The sequence below is a fragment of the Cimex lectularius genome, unplaced genomic scaffold (genome assembly GCF_000648675.2).
Source record: "Cimex lectularius strain Harlan isolate CLEC.00 unplaced genomic scaffold, Clec_2.1 scaffold135, whole genome shotgun sequence".
In the NCBI taxonomy this organism is placed as follows: Eukaryota; Metazoa; Arthropoda; class Insecta; order Hemiptera; family Cimicidae; genus Cimex; species Cimex lectularius.
The window spans coordinates 1,216,609-1,234,470 of record NW_019392793.1 but is presented as its reverse complement, the minus strand read 5'-3'; the positions used below and the strand labels follow the sequence as shown (position 1 = coordinate 1,234,470).

The window sequence follows — 17,862 nt, the reverse complement described above, 5'->3', positions numbered from 1 at the left end:
GAAACATCTATAATTGGCATATTCATTTTTCGACTCTTATTATGGGTTCAAACACTACACAAATTTCTAGGATGGGCTTTTAAACCGAAATGTAAAGTTTTACGTGTGAATTCAGCTTTGTGGAATCATAATGCTTTTCTTATCTATGTTTTGTGCCTATTCTGTAGTCATAGTATACATATAGAAGCAGCGAGTCAGTAACCAGATCGAGACGCTCAAAAGGCAGCGGTTTAAAACAAAATACGCGCGAAAGACCAGAAAAAGAAGGAAAACATGCAGACGGAGTTGACCTCAGCTGCTTGTAGGCCCACAAACCCCTACATATTACGTTTTACGTACTACATATTACAGATGGTCCACGAGATTAGACGGACCCATATGACTTGTAATAGTCACTCAAACAATCCAAATGTTTTATTTAGTAAAGTAAGGTTCAAATTATTTGTACATAGTGTTTTTTTAAACAATATACAGTAGAAATCCGTTCATCCGGATTTAAAGGGACCGGGACTTGTCCGGATGATCGAAAGTCCGGACAATACGAAAATTCGTGATTTTATTAGTTTATCGTTTCATAAAAACGGAAAAAAACACACATACGAAAGTGAACACTTTTATTCATATATCAAGTAACATTTAAAGTAATAAATAATTTTTATTAGTTTTATTTTTGTTTAAGTCCGGACACGCGTTTCTCGAAAAATTTAGACGTAAAAAATACCTAATAAAAATGTACGTAATAAAAAAAAACTTTTTCAATGGAAGCCAACGTACGAACAACAGGAGACGACAATTTCTAGTCTTTTAAAATAGTATGTACTTTTTATTGATTTATTTATTTTTTATTTTATTTATTTTTTAAAACAAAAACGTGACTGTCGGCGTCTCCGGCCTCTTCGATCGTGTGACTGATTTGGTGGCCTTTACGAATTTCGAACGGCGAATTAAAGGTCCCATCGTTAAATTATGAATTTTAAAAAATTAATACACGTACATTGAGGATTATGAAAAATTTATAAAAAATGTGTGGTGTTTAATGACTGTTAATTAATGATTATTTGGATATCGTGGGACTATACCACTATACACTACTACACTCTCCCGATCTCTAAATAATTTATAAAAAATATTTTAACAAACGGGTCAGGATAATCCGGAAGTCCGGATCATCGGGGTCCGGATAAACGGGTTTATACTGTAGTATTAAATTAAATAACGGAGAGAGTGCAAATTTCGTGTAGATTTTTAACTTTTACATTGATAAATTGATGATTCAATAAGTCTAACAAGAGCTTACACATGTACTTATTCCCCTTGGAGTCGTTATCGTTTTATCAAACAATCTATTAATCGATTAGATGGGTTTGTAGAAACAATTTTCAACTCAACCTTCAACGTCAGGAAGTCCAGTCGAGAAAGAACAGCCGTTCAGAATGACATTTTTGCAACACCTTTATTTTCAAAAGTCGAACAACGCGTTTTACCTGGAGGTCCGTCCGATCCTGCTTTTGTTCAGGATATTCGCTCGGATGACATACGACATTAAAGACGGTCCGTGTTTTTTTTAGAAAATAGAATTCTTTCCATTTTTTATATATACTTTACTTCCAGGGACATTGATCTGTCGTCCTCGTCTTATTGCCTCGTTGGCCTGGTTTATTTTGTACGGAGCCCAGTTCTACGTGACTATCGACCTTTTGATGGGGCTCACCTGGCACTTGAAACAAGAGAAAAATTTCATAACCAGCATTGTTATGACAGTCACACTCGTCTTTATACTCATGCATCTCTTTCTACCTATCTCTCTAATTTTGGAGAGCGATCATATTTGTTCTTATGTCAACAGATGGGCTGATTTGCAGGTAATTGTACAAACATACCGATTGAATTATAAAACAGATTAAATTGTGATTTTTTCGTTGAGTTCTTCCGAGCGATGAACCTGAAGTTTAGTCGTTCTAACTCCATCCTGGTCTGTCAGACGGACTTAGGCATTTCGTCATCTTCAGAGGTGAATTTATGCACTATTTTTACTTTTTTATCATTGGGATTTTTTGAGATTAGAAAATTTAAATTGGTGACTGCACGCACCTGTATAAACAGGAACGTGCTATGCCTGTAACATCTACCGTTTAGGCTTCGTGGAACTTTTACTTCGAAGAACATATAAGCATCTATGTCAAGATGCATAGGAAAAGGACAAAATCGCGAAAAGAAAAACAAGCCGATAAACATTGCTTACTACAACCCTTGTCCATTTTGTATGTACCAACTACTTAACAGACGAGTTATTGAACATGGCAAAATGTCAAATCGTGTCGGACAGTCAAGGATGGACATGGATAGACAGACTACGATGATCAGATCGACCAAACTTTAAACCATGTTAATGTTACCATGTTAATACAGACATAATTGCTCTTTTCTCGTTCTGTCTTCAAGTCGATATTTTTCAGGTACAGTTTTACAAAGCGACAGGAAAAAAGTTTATCCCGAAATATAGAAAGTTGCTATATGTGCTTCTAGTAATCACACCTTTTCACGAGATGCTGGCAATATGGATAAGCCAGAGTGTACTGTACTACGATAGATGGTACCACTTAGTGCTTTATTTCTCAACATTTTTTGTCTGCCAATTGAACACGCTGTTTTGGGCGATTTCTTTCTTTGAAATGGCGCATATCGCATCCGAAATAAAGGAAGGACTCAGAACGGTACTCAGCCGATTTCTTTACCCTCTTACTAATATATCTAACAATTGAAACCTTGCGCAGAATTTCAGAAGTTTTGGAGGATACAGCAATATTGCTAACTTGAGAAGTCTCTGGGTTTCTTTGGTCGACCTATGCGCCGATCTCGGACGAGCACTCTGGAGGACGATGATAATTTTGATGATCGTCAACTTCGGTTCCAGTGTTGCATCGGTCTATGCTATCATCAGCCATTTCATTTCAGGGAGTCCGGGCATTTGGACGTTTGTAATGGTGTTGTTTTGTAACGGCACCGCTATCCTACTCATGGTAGAACCGGTGCACATGGCCATGTTAAAGGTAAATACGGACTTATATTTAAACGTTTAACTTACCATTGTTGTCTAAATAAAAGGCCGGGCATGGTGTTTATCAAGAACTCTTGGAATTCAACGTCACGAAACTGGGAGGAACTTCATTTGTCCAGGTAACAAAGTAACAATAAAGACATATTAATAAACTACAACTAATTTTTCAGGTTGATAAGTTCCTACAAGTTGTAAAAGGGATAAACCCTCGAGTTACACTGGGAGGATTTTTCACCATCGACCGAAGCCTCCTTACCACAGTACGTGTACAGTTTTTGCCAAAATCACAAATACCTCATATTGTATTATCCATGATTATAGATTGCAGGAGCTTCAGTCACTTATTTGATTGTTTTGATCCAGTTCAGAATTCCCTCAGAAAATATGTAAAACCAAACAAATAAATAGAACTTGTAAGTTTTCTTGTAGTATTAATCGTTGAAATTGTTAAAAGATCATCAGTAATGAATGAAATAAAAACAATTTATTGACAAACTGTTTAAATAATAACACATTTTATTGACAAAGCTCGTAGTAGAGATCGAGTACATTATGCTGCATATTTCAAGGCAATGGATAAAATACTCCTTAGAAATATAAATAATTTAAAGTCAGACAGGAATGTTCCTGTTTTCCCACTGACATAAATATTGTAGAACTGATAAAAACTCGAACAGACAGGTTCTGTATTGGGTTATTACTTTTCATTGTTAAAATAAAGCAATATTTTATTTTTGCCAGAACTATTACAACAGTGGGTGAAACAACATTACGAAATGAATAATTTAAAAAATCTAAACATAAATTGTCTTATCTCTTATACAAATCTTTAAAATATTCTCTAAATACAATAATTCTGATCCCAGGTTTTATTTGTAAGTACATTTATACAATTTAACGAAATGTTAATATCTGTGGGCGATGATCACACAGCTCATCAGCATTTCTCCATCTTCAGTGGTTTGTCTGTGCGTTATCTTGTCCTTCGTGTCCTATTTATGTTTGTTAAGTTAGTGTTCAATTATGTCTTCTCTTGAATCCTGATTTGTGATTAGAGAATTCTAACCGGCCACTGTACACTGCTATAAGGGTGTGAAGGCTAACGCGTCGAGCCTGTAACGCAACGTCTGCGAGCATGAAGCGTAATGAACTAAAATTATCATACCGAAGTACTGAGTGCCTAGTGCTTATTAAAAGGGCGAAGGACGTATAAAAAGGACAGACCACCCGAATGAAACCAGCGTGGACAGGCGGACCAGGATCTCAAACTACAGATATTTAACTACTGCTATTCTCTTGACGAGTGCTAAATTGTACTAAAACGACCAGGTGTGTCACCGCTGTTCCAATCATCTAAATTGGGAGGAAGCACTTTTTAATACAGGCAAATAAGGTACTTTTTAGATGTGAAAAGATTTTTATACGTACCGATGTCATCAAATTCCTGTGAATGGTGATAAATCCACCAAGGGTCACTTTAAGATTCATTTTTTGAACGACTTCACCAAATCTTTCAAACTGTAAAGAAATGTCAAAAGATAAAAAACATCACAGCTTTAAAAATTGAAAGAAAAACACAACCTCTTTCGATATCGTTGGATCAATCTTTTTAGTGTCGATCTTGATGATTTCTCGGTAAATCTCATCGTGTACCTGGGGGCGTTTTAAATATGATTCAAAGTTGTTAGTTAGAATTGAACCGTTTTACCTTTATTTTTGTCAAGTGCACCGGTTCGATGACAGCAAGGATCAAGACGCACGAGAGCAACAGAAGCATGAGAAAAATGAAAACGTCCTCGACAGAACCTGAATTTATGGATGAAATGACTGCATAGGCTGAAGTCACCCCGCAAGAGTGAACGACGGTAATAAATACGAGCATCGTGATGTACATAGAATCGCTCAACCGTCCGATCAGTTTGACCAGCGATATCCAGAGTACGGTCAACTTCGCGACGGACTTACTTTGGAAATTGTACTGAAACTGAAATAATTTGTAACGCGTGTTTGCTTTGTTTTTCGTTCAATTACCTTCTCTATTATTTCTTTGATAAGGTTCGCCGCGTGGGCCATCTCAAGGAACGATATAATCCAAAATAAGAGGTTCATATTGGCGATCAAAAGAATGGAAAAAAATAGGCTCATGTGGTACCATTGTTCAAAATATTGTATTTTTTGTTGCAACCACAAAACCCCGATTTGATGCAGAGGAGTCAGGAAGAGGCAAACGTTCAGCAGTTTTCTGTATTTCGGGCGGAATCTAGTCCCAGTGACTAGAAAAAAAAGATCCTGTGAAAAAATTAAATCTTAAATCCGTAGTAAATCAATCAGGGAATTTTTAAAAATATATAATTATATCTTTCAATTAATTATTCTTTTTGTGTAAGGTCTTGGTTGAGATAAAACGTCAGTGTCACGAGCGGGATTCGAACCCACGACCTTCGACTTTTATAGCTATCGTGACAGTGGTAGAGCAGCGGCGTATTTAGCCGAAGGTCGTGGGTTCGAATTCCGCTATTGACACTGACTTTTTTTTTATCTCAACCAAGACCTTACATAAAAAGAATAATTAATTGAAAGAAGTAACTTGGTCAAATGACCACTAAAACGTAAATGGATTTATATAATTATAAATTTTTATCATAGTTGCCTGAAAATCAGCCCAGCTGTTGACATAAGAGCATATTTTTCCAGATTCTAAGACGACCGACAAAGGCAAATAAAAGTGGACTGATGTAAGGATCAAGCTGATCATCATTATAATAGTCAAAAAGAAACTCGTCTCAGTTTTTAGCCGCCGGAACGCTATGAGGAACACGTCCACTGCCAAATAGAAGTGTGCGCCGTACAGGACAAACCAAATCAAGGAAACACAAGAACGAGGAAAGCTCACAAGTCTGCCTAAAAAAAGAAAATATATCAATGGGAAACTTATTTCAAATTCATTCATCCCGACCGTCTTTGATGCCGAAGGCAAGTCTCGCGAACGCTCTGAGAACAACGAGGAGCGGACGGATTTCTAAATAAAACGGGTCGTTCGGCTTGTCCGTATGTTTCCTTTTCGAAGCCATTTTCAATAGTGTTGTCGATCATTTGAGAAAACACCGATCAAATAAATGACACGTTGGTCATAATAGCTCTTGAGCTATCGATCTGAAAAGTTGGCTGTTGATACAACGATAACAGGAACCACTAAGGAATAATTAATAAAGGAAGTTAATCGAAATAAATGGTGTGAAAACAATAGAATGAAATACCTACATAAATACATTGTAACAATTTATGAATGTTACGGGCTAATTTCACATCCTCTAATCAACTTGTTGCTACAAAGTCTGAAAACTCCAGCGATATGAAAATTTTTAAAAAAATCCTCACGAAATTTCAATGACGCCAATGTTATATTGTTAAATCAGCAACGGCACATTAAATAAAGCCAAAAATAAATAGAAAACAATGCAGTGAATTTAGTTGCCAAATGGAGAAGAGCCGGTTGAACTGGATCGAACTGATAGTGAACACTACTTGAACAATTTATTTACAAACAGGAATAAAAGTCAAATCCAACCTACTGTTTAAGTTTCGTTTATCTGTTTGTATCTATCTCATGGTATTTCTCTCTTAATCTAATGGAAGCTTTCCTGAAGAACCGATTAGGGTCAGTGCTCTCCTAGGGGTTTGTTCAACAGAATAAAGTCCCCCAGGGATGAGCGTTAAAATTTTCTCGATTGCTTTTTTTTTTGCAACAGAAGAAGACGACCAAAATCCTGGACGTTTCAACTCAGGATGGACGTCAACCAACCCCAAACACCAACGATGGTCAATTTTCTCTGACGAGCCAGGTTGACCAAAGGCATATACAACCGTCGAGAAGGGACATGTATGCACACCCTGCCCGAAACACCCCTTGCCGGAGTGTTCCAACTTGAGGGAAGTGTGAGGCTGCAGCGTGACGCTACAACCTCACACGTCAACCTGACCAAGCGCCCTCCTGCAATGTAATAAAGGATAGTGCGAAGGGAAAGGCCAGTGTGTTCCCGGAAGCGGTGAAAGTGAGACGCGGGTCTATTGTTATTAACAAAATATCCAAAACCAAAATTACAAAGAAAGCACAGGCCTGACTCGCTGATGTCAACAAGTTTGATGACCCGGTTGGTGATCATCACAATTGAACGGTACCGCTGACGAGTTCCCCGACTAATAAGACGACTACTATGCGTCGACGACCTCTGCTATTAACTTTCGGGGCAAGACCTGGCAGTGCTTGGAGGAGTGTCAGCGAGAAAGGATGTGGCTGGAAGAGCTTGTCGGATAACTGAAGCGTCTCCGCCAAACGGTGGTGGTTATCTGAGTTCCCGGACTCTTAGGTCTGGGATAGTTAGGGATGGTGTCATAACTTGGCTACAGGGCGTGTAGGAATGCCCCCCGAGTATGATAGAATTGAGAATTGAGTTTGAGCTCGACAGCAAATATTTGGATCACCTGTTCCGAATTTTCGATAAAATAGGACTATTTTATTCTATGTAATTCTTTGATAGATATCTCGTTTTGTGTGGTTTTTTTAATATTGATATTAAATGTATTTATCAGCAAGAACGTAGTGTGAGAATGGCAAAAACCCATCTTCCCTCGATTAGGTTATTTATAGATATAGTACAAATTTATGATGAAGGAATGCCGTATTTAAGTATGTGTGGGAGTGTGTCTAAGGTGTGTCTTGGTTTAAAAATTGCACGTATGGGGGGGCTGAAAAGACCTCTGACGGACTGCCATAACGCCGAAGTGATCAAGCCGCGCAAAGTCGTAAGATCACTTCTGTACCCATGTAGGCATGTACAAAGTTGAGCTTACACCGACAATAAAAACTTGCACAAATCCACTATTGAAGATGACGAAATGCCGCCTGACAGTCAAAGGAAGGCGGCCCAAAATGATCTGATACTACCTAGCTTCAAGTTCTTCATCTGAAGGCTTCCCAAAAAATTATATTGTAGGCAAGTTGTACATTTCGGGGATCATACCTGTGCTGTACAAATTTATGAGTTTTCTCCCTTTTACCATTCTTACCACCTTGATTGGGCTCGTTCAAACTCGATTATCTTCAATCCTTGAAGTCTAGGTACGTAGATGTTCTTTCAGCAGGGTGGTTCTATTTTCAAATGTTTGTAACTTTTGGAGACAAACCTAACAATTGAAAGTCTATTATGATTGTTTAATGTTTTTACTAAGGAAACATTACAATAAGGGAATAGTGCTACAATTTCTTTCTGATTTGTAACGATTGAAATGATACATTATTACATTTGTAGTTAGAACGAAAGAAATTTTAATTTGAATACTATTATAATTGCAATAACTACAATAAGTGTATCTTTCTAATTGTTCCATTAATTAATTTTTTAAAGAGGTCGAGAACAAAATGGCATCCTATGATTCCGGTGACTGATTAAACTGCACCAAAACAATAAGATACGTCACAGTCGATCCAACAATCTGAAAAATAAAAATTGAACATTTTAGTTGGAGTTGGATGTGGTTTTAGAGAAAGTCCGAACTAACCCCTGCCAATGCAGACCTGTTTACGTTCGCGAATCCACCGAAAGTGACGACATTATTGCTTCCACTGACCGCTTGTGTGAATAAATTCAACTGGGAATGATTATTTTTCATTTAGAGAAAGGTAATGAAAGTATTAGTTTATTTCGGAATAGCACTCACCTCTTTAAGACAGTCACTGTCCACTTTAGAGATGTCAGTCTCCATCAACGTGTCTGCAATTTGCTTCCCCAGCTTTTTAATGCAACAAAACGTTCATAATTAAATCTTCAAAATAATGAACAAAAACTGCTTATAGCTTATGCTTAATGATAGTACTTTTCTTGAAACGAATTCTCCAGGTTCGAAGGTTTGGGTTATCATGAGACCAGTGATCACCATAATGGTCAGAAACGGGATCGAATCGTACAGACTATGCATGAAAGAAGATATAAGCATGTAGGCGGAAATGATAAAGCAAGTGTGATTCACTGTCGTCATCGCTATCATCGTGAGAGCCACAGCGTCACCTACGATCTCGAGGAGCTTGCTAAGTTTAAGCCAAATCAGTCTATAATTGTATATATTTAGACCTGTGCAGGATTCGACCGTCGTCTATAAACAAATAATCGATAAAATTCTACAGTTTCTTCGATTCCGATCATCGGGTCCGCCTATCCTCGCTGGTTCGGTATGTCTGAAGCGTTTCGGCATTTCGCCGTCTTAAGGTGGGTTCGTGCACTTCACGAAGTGTTGTACGTCCGTCCTTTTGTAGGTGCTTCGCAAACCAGCGAGGAGTGGCGGGCCGGGACGATGGGAAACGACCAAACTGACAGGCCAATCGCCCAACACCACAACACAAATTCTCACAAAACAGTCCTGTTTAGCTATTAGCAAATTGAAAGGCGTATGTACATACCTTCTTCAATTCTTTTTGTACAACTTGGGCAGCGTAACCAATCTCGATGAGAGAAAAAATCCATAAGTATAGGCTAATTTGAAAGATCATTAATAAAATTGCATAAAAAATAAGTTGGTACCAGACGCTATTGTACAGTATGTTCCTTTCGTAAAGGACAATAATGATTACGCCCAGTGGACACATGAAAAGACATGCTCTCAGCCATTTGTCATAATTAGTGGAAAATTTATGACCTGTAGTTTTCTCCATGAGATCCTTTATAAGAATTATTATTTTGTTAAGTTTCAATCAACCTTATTCTGTACGAAGTATGATTTTCACCTGGAAAACCGCCCATTCGTTGAAGAAATGGCATATTTTCCCGCTTTCCAAGTAGAGCGAGAAGGGAAGGAAGAAATGGAACGCCATGAACGTCAAAATGAGAAAACCCTGAACGAAGCGGCCGAAGTTTTCCTCTTCCTTTAACACTTCAACAAGAGTGACGATGTTACGAGCGACCAAAAATGTCTGACCGGCGAAAACGGCTAGACACGACAGAGAGGAAATCGAGAACAGCCGAGCTTCCATCTTTCCTGAAAATGGAGTCGTAAGGCTAAAGTTTAAAAACGAAAAACTGCCCGTTTACACATCCAATACAACCTTCTTTATTGATCATGTAAGAGATCTTGCCGAAAAGTCTGAGTAAAAACAGAAGCGGCCTCATCTCTAAGTAGAAAGCGCTCTCCGTTACTTTCCTCGGCCTTTTCAACACCGTTTTCTCCAGCTTATCCATCCATGCTTGTTTTGGATTTGAAGGGCTGAATCCGTGATCGTACATCAAACCACTGACTGTTGAAAAAACAATATGCAACGTAAATAATATAATGAATCAGGATTTTTTTTTTAAATTATTCACGCCTCGTCACACAAGGGATTAATTTTTGATATTTTAGGATAAATATTGTTAAGATAATGCCACACTCTTATTATGGATTTACTGTTTAGAACATAATAATATAAAAAGATTATTATTATCTAAGTATTGATAGATCATCATTTCTTAGTTCAATATTAGCACAAGTAAAAAGCTAGTGCCACGAGAGGGATTCGAACCCATGACCTTCGACTAAATAAGCCGCTGCTCTACCACTTGAACTATCGTGACTAATAGATCAAGTAGTAGAGCAGCGGCGTAATTAGCCGAAGGTCGTTTGTTCGAATCCCGCTCGTGACACTACCTTTTCCATTTAAACCAATACCTTATATAAATGTGTGGTGTTTAGTGACCGTTAGTTAATGATTATTCGGAGATGCGGTCTAGTGTGACGAAGATTTTAGAAAAACATTTTCCTTATCGTGCCAACGTTTCGATCTTTAATGAGATCATCTTCAGGGCTGAAAGTGTTTGTTTGTTCTCAATAAAGATCGAAACGTTGGCACGATAAGGAAAATGTTTTTCTAAAACCTACGTCACACCAGACCGCATCTCACTATCTCCGAATAACCTTACATAAAGATTAATTAATTGAAAGTAGTTATTTGGTCAATCGTACCACGAAATATAATGGAATTAACATAAAAATTAAAAATTGGAACAGCTTAATCGAAGGCTGTGTGGCTAGAGGGACATTTTACCCTTTTATGCGAATTCTGGATACCCGGCGACCTCCGGTTTGAATTCCGTTATGCGGGTGTCAGGCGGATGTTGCTGTTTAGGACCTTATGTACACGTGGGAATTTTTACAAACCCAAATGGTAAAATCAAAAACAAACCAGGAAAGAGGAAAAGAAACTGTTGAAAAGACCTCCCTCAACCGTCCTGATGAAGGTGTCAGAGGGAACGGAACAGCCGACTCCTGAAGAGAGTGAAATGGTTCCATACGATGAAATTGCTCCTGGAACTGATGACACCAAATTTTCGCGGCTGAAATGTTTTTAAATATTGGCTTCCTTGCCTTGATTTTATCAGTCTTGCTGAAGAAGCAGAACAAGAAGAGGAAACGACGATGGTCAAAGTAGTGGTATAAATTGAGAAACCGCTTCACTCACGAACTGTTTACGAGAAACGGAACGAGAAGACTACAGAAACTTTCTCAGAATGAACCGAGAAAATTTCGACTGACGGAAAGATTGATAAACCCTCGTAGACCGTCAAGCGCCCTCTTCAAGCACTCCCGTCAATCAAACTTTCCATCATTCACAGTCAATGCCTGACTCAAGCGTCAAACTGATTCCCACACGGTCAATCACGCTTGATTCAATCGTTCAGCTCTAGCTTTTGATCAAGCAGCTTGACCGTCTAGGGGCACTTTTACGCGGAGGCCTTCGAAAAGCCTCGGATCGCCCCTCTCGAATATCCTCAGTGCTCCTGACGGTGAAGCAATTAGAAGCCATCCAGGAGTGGCTGTTGGGAAAGTAGAGCAGGTTGAAGATATCATAATAACAGCTTTTAATGGGCTAACATACAAAAAAGGGTGGTTGGCCTTAAACCATGGATGAAAGGCCTAGAGAAGAAACACACCTTCTCGCACTCCCTGCGAGGACGCCAGACTGCGCGAAGAAGAAGAAAAAGACCTCTCATGACCACAGGTAATGGAGGGTTACTTCCCGTTGATAAACCGACTGAAGAAAGGTCAACAAAGATAAAACAAAACATCTAGGATAGACGAACTAGGAGGTTTGGAACGACAAAAATGGATCATCACCTCGTCAACCCCAAAAAGAAATATCCCAATACCAGTAATATACATACAATAATGAAAATTTGCCTCGTTGCAATTTACGTTTTCACCTGACATAATGTTAACTGTGCTTCCCGATGATCCAAGATATCCTTCACAGACAGTTTCGTTCGATCCAGGTTTTGTTCCTGCGGAATGTTTAATTGAATTTTCTCTTTTCAACATTAAATTAGCACTTTTTTAAATGGTTTCTCTTCAAAAGTAATGGATTAAAGACTGCAAATAGAACACGTCAAACAATAACTCAAAAATGTCCAAAACTTCTTCCGTGAGTCGGTACCGTGACTTTTAAATGCTTTCACCTAATAAATTATTAAATGTTTAACTTAAATAGTAAGATGTTTAATCAAGGATCGATGTCGTCGTCCAGGCAGGGAAAACATTTTACAACAAAGTATAAATGTCAAATACTATTTTTAATCTCATAAGTCGTGAAATTTCCATCGTCATATTTGTATCCACAATCTTTAAATAATTAATGTACTAGTTAGCCTGACATTATACATCAACTCGCAACCAAACATGTTTCACAATTAAGGCAAAGATTGACTGTGAAAATAGCAACATAAGCTAACTGGAAAGTCAAATATTATATATTATTAAATACATTAGATTTCGTCGTCCGATTGACCAAATAACTTCATTCAATTAATTAATCTTTATGTAAGGTATCGGTTGAGATAAAAAAGCCAGGGTCTTGAGCGGGATTCGAACCCACGGCTTTCGGCTAAATAGGCCGCTGCTCTACCACTTGAGCTATTGTGACTTCGATCCACTCGAGGTGGAGGTGCTAGAGCAGCGGCGTATTTAGGCGAAAGTTGTGGGTACGAATCCCACTCGTGACTGACTTTTTTATCTCAATCAATATCTTACATAAATTATGTATTATTTGGTATAATTCAATTGACTACGAAACTGTGGAGAGATGAAGGAATACAAGGCATACACACTTGGTGCACGGGCACCAACAGGCAATGTATACTGAGGGACAAATTTAACGCACCATTCAATTTATTTATTTAAAATTAAATCCATTATCTTTCTATATAAGTTACAATAATTAGGAGCTATCGTAGTCCAAATAAACAGTAGATAATGCTTTGTTTAATTTCTTCATTTACTTACTTTTCTGATTAATCCCATTTGCATTAAAAAATAGCATTATGTCCTCCCATTCTGCTACGCCTAAAGATCGCTTTCAGTTAATCTTTAGCATGTTAAGAAAAAATGTCAAGAAGATTTCGGAAAATGTACCTTGGTCGATATTCAGAATTGGATACTCACAGCAAGGTGCTCCTTTACCAGCAAGTTTTAAAGCCTATATGGACTTACGGTATCCACCTTTGAAGCTGTACCAAGAAAACTAATGTGAAGATGATACAGACGTTTCGAAACAAAGTGTTACGGAGCATTGTGAATGCACCATGGTATATTCGCAACGACGATCTACATCGGGACCTCCGGGTGGACATTGTTGGTGCTGCAATCCTGTGCTGTGAATCATAGGCAAAGGCTTCACCGGCATTAAAATGAGCAAGCTGTCCAGTTATTGGATAACAGCGAAAAAGTAAGAAGACTGAAGAGGACGAAGCCTTGGTGCTCCACTAGTTCAGTGTTTTATCACTTGTGTTCATTATGGCAAAAGTGCAGTGAGAATTGTCTCTCTTGGAGACTCATGAAGACTAATGAACTACTCCTTTATGTGCATTATGCATTAAAGTGAAGTAACCAGATAGGTATGTACTCAGTTATTATCGTCCAATAATAAAATTTAAAAAAAGTTAATCTTTTTCCTTCGTTGATTTCATTTGATATTATTCTTATTCTTAAATCTTTTGCAATAGCTCCAGTCAGGAATTTGAGTGACATTATTAGAGGAAGGATACAGCTAGCGCGGAATCGCCAGGAGACTGACAATGATTGTTCGCATATGTGGTGAGAAATTGGCTTCAAATCTTCCGATGGGCGTAATTTCATATTGAGACGCCAAGGAGAAAGTTACGCCCCATGCTTTATGGTACCTCAGGCGGCATTCTACGGCGGGTCATTGATGTTTTCGGGTGGCATTTACTTGGGCATCCGCACTGAATTGGTTGTTAAGTGAGGAAGATCTCTAACTTCACCGAGGTACGTACAAGACGTAATTCAAGAACACGTAGTGCCATTTGCCCCACATCGGTGAGAGATTCTTGCTAATGCAGGATAATGCCAGGTCCCATAGAACACATATTATGAATGACTACCTTAATAAGTTGGAATTGCGTTCTTGGTGTGTCCAGCTCGAAATCCAAATTTGAACCAAATCGAACACATTTAGGACCAACTTAAGCCACGAGAACGACGGCGAAACCCAAGTCCTAACACCCTAGAAGAGTCGGAAACGGCTTTCTTGACGAAAAGGAAAGAATTCCTCAGGATTTTATCAGAAATCTTTTCCAAGGAATGTAAAGGCGTTTAACGGACGTATTTCGGGCCAGAGGTGAAAATACTCTGTAATAAAAGAACAAAATTTATTTTTTTATTTTTTTAAAAGTTGAAAACCGTCTTTACAAATTACCTTCAACTGTGAAGCCACAAATAGAAGAAAGGGTTTAAATTCAAAACTCCTTATCATTACCAATTAACACCCCTCTTAAGCCTTATAAAAAGGTATGATTTAATCAAATAGACAAGCTTAAACTGCTGTTGTGACAAACATTCACACTAGATCAAACCCTCGTACTAAATAAAATAAATAAATAGTAATAGGTCAAGGGATGATAAAACAATAATCATGGATATCAACTGTTTCGTCCCTGATCATCCTGGTCCTCTTATTGTCGATGTATATGTCCGAAAAATTTCGGCATTCACCATCTTCAGGGGGTGTAGGCTCGGTTTGTAGAAAAAAATTGGTAAACTTTACATTTGTTCTTGTTAAATGTTTCAATGAGAATTTATAACAAAAGAAATTTTATATGCTTTAGAATAGACAAATCGTCTTTAAAAAAACAATAAAGAATCCTATATTGTCGTTTTATCTTTACGGTCCTTCCTCAGCCCAGTGATTTCACGACAAAATAGAGTAACAAAATAAAAATGTAATGAATGCATTGAAGATTAGTGGTCTGACTATCGAATGATGCCTATCCTACACAGAAATCCTCGAAAATATCGGCGATAGTCTTAATTTTATAAATAGCAAACAAGTTTCACACCATCCGCAGAAATAGAGAAATAGGAAAGACAGTGTAGGCTTTCGAATGGGAAAAATCCCACTTCAATAATAGTTTAGTTCAAAATCTACACTAAAAATTATATGGTGTCCGAGTGGATCGAAATGCAACAGCTCAAGTGGTAGAGCAGCGTATTTAGCCGAGGGTCGTGGGTACGAATTCCGGTCGTGGCACTAGCTTTTTCATTTAAACCAAAACCTTACATAGATTAATTAATTGAAAGAAGTAATTTGGTCAATAGACCACGATATGTAATGGATTTAATACCTAAAAATATTTCCTAAAATTCAAATTAAAATATACTAAACAAGATACCTGTGTAAGTAACTGCGTAATCCATTTTTAGAAAGAGCATTCGCTATGTTAACTTTAATTAAACGTTTATCTAATTATATTTTGTAAATTACATTGCACTTATTAAGTAGGTGGCCGAACTTATTTTTTTAATTCAATTTTTATACACTATATGGATCAACTTTAGGTTAATATGTTAGTATATCAAGTCGGTGACTGGGAGGAAAAGTGTGTTCTCAACGTCTTACCGGTGTAAACAAAACTTATTAATTTATTTGAACTGCCGAACAACATTAATCTATTAAGTCCAACAGGCATGCCTTTTGAATAATGACTGTTTTATCTGCTATCTAAAAGCCTTTTATCGCCGTTCAACTGAATCCATAACTGTCCGAAGTCCACCTCTGACAACGTTCGCGTGCAAAACGCGACATATTAAGTTCTCTTACATTTAGAATTAGAATAGCAATTTACTTTTTTTCTCAAAATTAAATACATAAAGATAAATTTATCTCGTTAAACATCACTCTCATGTGTTGTCTCATGTTACATAGCGTGTACAGGACGAGCAGCGAAAGTAGTCCAATCAAAAATCGCAAGATGTGAAGTTTTTGTTGACGTCTGCAGGATGTAGGTTTGCTCTGTCGGGTGCCATTTCGCAATATACAATGTTTGAACGTTGCACCGAGTATGTAGTTTTTGTATGCTATCCAATATACATATCGAAGTACACACACGCTATTTATTAGTTATATTTTTACTTCATTCATTCGCCTACAGTACATTATTCAGTCACGCGAACCTCCTTTCGTCCATACCTTTATTTTTTAAAGTAACTTTTATGCAATTTTGACTATTTTTCTTTTAGTATTACAATAGAAGCTCCCACCATTATTTTTTTTTTAAAGTATTCTCTCACTTTTTTACAAAGTCATTTTATTATTTCTGGTCTAATTTCCCCTGAATTCCCTTAGAATATTGCTTTTTTCAACCTCTACTGAAATAAGCTTATTATTAGGTTTAATGGGAGTTTTAGTAAACGAATTCTAGTATCACATACTTTTTGTTTCTAAAGCTGGGAACACACTTACAACGCTATGCGACGCTACCTGACGCAAATCCAAAGTCCATTTTTCCATAAGATTGTATTACCTCTGTGCACATCTGCCCGATGCCACGCAACCCTACTCTACGCTACGCGATCCCCACTGTCCAGATTTTCGTCGGGTAGCATCGAGTACAGTCGAAGACAAAAGAACCGGACACTCATATTTTTATTCAAAATACACGTATTATTGTCGTTATATAAATTACAACACACTTATGTTATTATAAACCAAATTAACCAAGATCAAAAATTCATTTTTTTTTTTAAATTAATTTCAATGGGTTTTGAGAAAATTTATCAAAACACCAGAATAACTATTTAAAACAATTAAGTTGAACAAACAATTTATTACAAGGTTTTGCTCAAAATACTGCATTAAGAACAAAATAGGCGTTGCGATTGCGATACTGATTTGTGATACACGCTGTGTGACTGTACTTGGCGTGCGCTTGACGTCGCATTCCCTACCAAAACGTGACAAGGCGTCGGGTAGCATCAGGGAGCGTCGCATAGCGTTGTATCCGGTAAGTGTGTTCCCCGCTTTAAACTTCTTATTTGATTCAATATCTCGACAATAGCATAACTGCCATAACTTAAATTCACTTCTTTTTCAAGCAATTTTGTCCTCTAAGTGGAATCCTATCCAAGCTTCCTCCAATATACAAAAACTTATGGAAGTCTGGTGCAAAAAGTGGAGGGCAAGGCTGAATGATGAAAAATGTAAGTGTACGTTCACATGAAAAAAAAACAGTCTTGTCCCCCACTGTACATCAACAAGAAAAAGATACCGACTTCCATTCAAGTCAAATACTTACGACTATAAATAGACAGCAATGACGTGGAACCCCAGGATTCTAGGACCGAAATCCGTCTTGACCGTCAATACTAACCTTAACAAAGCTTACTGCAACAAATGACGGAAAAGAAGTGTGGGGTTCTGCCAAACCATCCAACAAGCGCATTCAATCCTTCCAGTCAAAAGTCCTCAGAAATTCGTCGAAGCTCTTTGC

The 17,862-nt window shown here is 37.7% G+C and overlaps 3 protein-coding genes across 6 annotated transcripts; 1 reads left to right on the top strand and 2 right to left on the bottom strand.

The window, feature by feature from the left end:
* Positions 1 to 1,419: 1,419 nt before the first annotated feature.
* LOC106663597 (gustatory and odorant receptor 21a-like) lies at positions 1,420 to 3,501 on the top strand. Its single transcript, XM_014388511.2, has 7 exons — positions 1,420 to 1,551; positions 1,612 to 1,862; positions 2,457 to 2,714; positions 2,775 to 3,050; positions 3,106 to 3,177; positions 3,229 to 3,318; positions 3,380 to 3,501. The coding sequence occupies exons 1-7, from the start codon at positions 1,434 to 1,436 to the stop codon at positions 3,446 to 3,448; spliced, it is 1,134 nt and encodes a 377-aa protein (XP_014243997.1). The 5' UTR covers positions 1,420 to 1,433; the 3' UTR covers positions 3,449 to 3,501.
* A 91-nt stretch (positions 3,502 to 3,592) lies between these two features.
* On the bottom strand, positions 3,593 to 6,637 carry LOC106663559 (gustatory and odorant receptor 22-like). 2 transcript variants are annotated; one of them, XM_024227923.1, is made up of 8 exons: positions 6,320 to 6,637; positions 6,015 to 6,250; positions 5,709 to 5,959; positions 5,090 to 5,347; positions 4,767 to 5,042; positions 4,640 to 4,711; positions 4,487 to 4,576; positions 3,593 to 4,411 (listed from the first exon to the last, which is right to left on the bottom strand). In XM_024227923.1, exons 2-8 carry the CDS (start codon positions 6,127 to 6,129, stop codon positions 4,337 to 4,339), a joined length of 1,137 nt encoding a protein of 378 aa, XP_024083691.1. In that variant the 5' UTR covers positions 6,130 to 6,250; positions 6,320 to 6,637; the 3' UTR covers positions 3,593 to 4,336. The 2 variants fall into 2 exon arrangements, with proteins under 2 accessions (XP_024083691.1, XP_014243941.1); XM_014388455.2 differs by lacking the exon at positions 6,320 to 6,637 and having other exon boundaries at positions 6,015 to 6,253.
* A 1,644-nt stretch (positions 6,638 to 8,281) lies between these two features.
* Positions 8,282 to 16,109, bottom strand: LOC106663591 (gustatory and odorant receptor 24-like). 3 transcript variants are annotated; one of them, XM_024227921.1, is made up of 9 exons: positions 15,766 to 16,109; positions 12,286 to 12,363; positions 10,155 to 10,343; positions 9,837 to 10,087; positions 9,513 to 9,770; positions 8,933 to 9,208; positions 8,777 to 8,848; positions 8,618 to 8,707; positions 8,282 to 8,551 (listed from the first exon to the last, which is right to left on the bottom strand). In XM_024227921.1, the coding sequence occupies exons 1-9, from the start codon at positions 15,803 to 15,805 to the stop codon at positions 8,486 to 8,488; spliced, it is 1,320 nt and encodes a 439-aa protein (XP_024083689.1). In that variant the 5' UTR covers positions 15,806 to 16,109; the 3' UTR covers positions 8,282 to 8,485. The 3 variants fall into 3 exon arrangements, with proteins under 3 accessions (XP_024083689.1, XP_014243994.1, XP_024083690.1); XM_014388508.2 differs by lacking the exon at positions 12,286 to 12,363 and having other exon boundaries at positions 15,766 to 16,107; XM_024227922.1 differs by lacking the exons at positions 12,286 to 12,363; positions 15,766 to 16,109 and adding an exon at positions 11,268 to 11,524.
* Positions 16,110 to 17,862: the final 1,753 nt, after the last annotated feature.

Excerpts from the sequence above, each read along its gene's own strand:
- LOC106663591 (XM_024227921.1), bottom strand. The coding sequence starts at position 15,805 with ATGCTCTTTCTAAAAATGGATTACGCAGTTACTTACACAG. Across the intron at positions 10,344-12,285 it reads CACAGTTAACATTATGTCAG|TCAGTGGTTTGATGTACGAT; the intron begins GTGAAAACGTAA and ends TTTTTTCAACAG. Across the intron at positions 8,849-8,932 it reads GAGAATTCGTTTCAAGAAAA|CTGGGGAAGCAAATTGCAGA; the intron begins GTACTATCATTA and ends TGCATTAAAAAG.
- LOC106663597 (XM_014388511.2), top strand. The coding sequence starts at position 1,434 with ATGACATTTTTGCAACACCTTTATTTTCAAAAGTCGAACAACGCGTTT. Across the intron at positions 1,863-2,456 it reads ACAGATGGGCTGATTTGCAG|GTACAGTTTTACAAAGCGAC; the intron begins GTAATTGTACAA and ends GATATTTTTCAG. Across the intron at positions 3,178-3,228 it reads GAGGAACTTCATTTGTCCAG|GTTGATAAGTTCCTACAAGT; the intron begins GTAACAAAGTAA and ends CTAATTTTTCAG.
- LOC106663559 (XM_024227923.1), bottom strand. The coding sequence starts at position 6,129 with ATGGCTTCGAAAAGGAAACATACGGACAAGCCGAACGACCCGTTTTAT. Across the intron at positions 4,577-4,639 it reads ATCCAACGATATCGAAAGAG|TTTGAAAGATTTGGTGAAGT; the intron begins GTTGTGTTTTTC and ends ATTTCTTTACAG. Across the intron at positions 4,412-4,486 it reads ACAGGAATTTGATGACATCG|ATGATTGGAACAGCGGTGAC; the intron begins GTACGTATAAAA and ends CTCCCAATTTAG.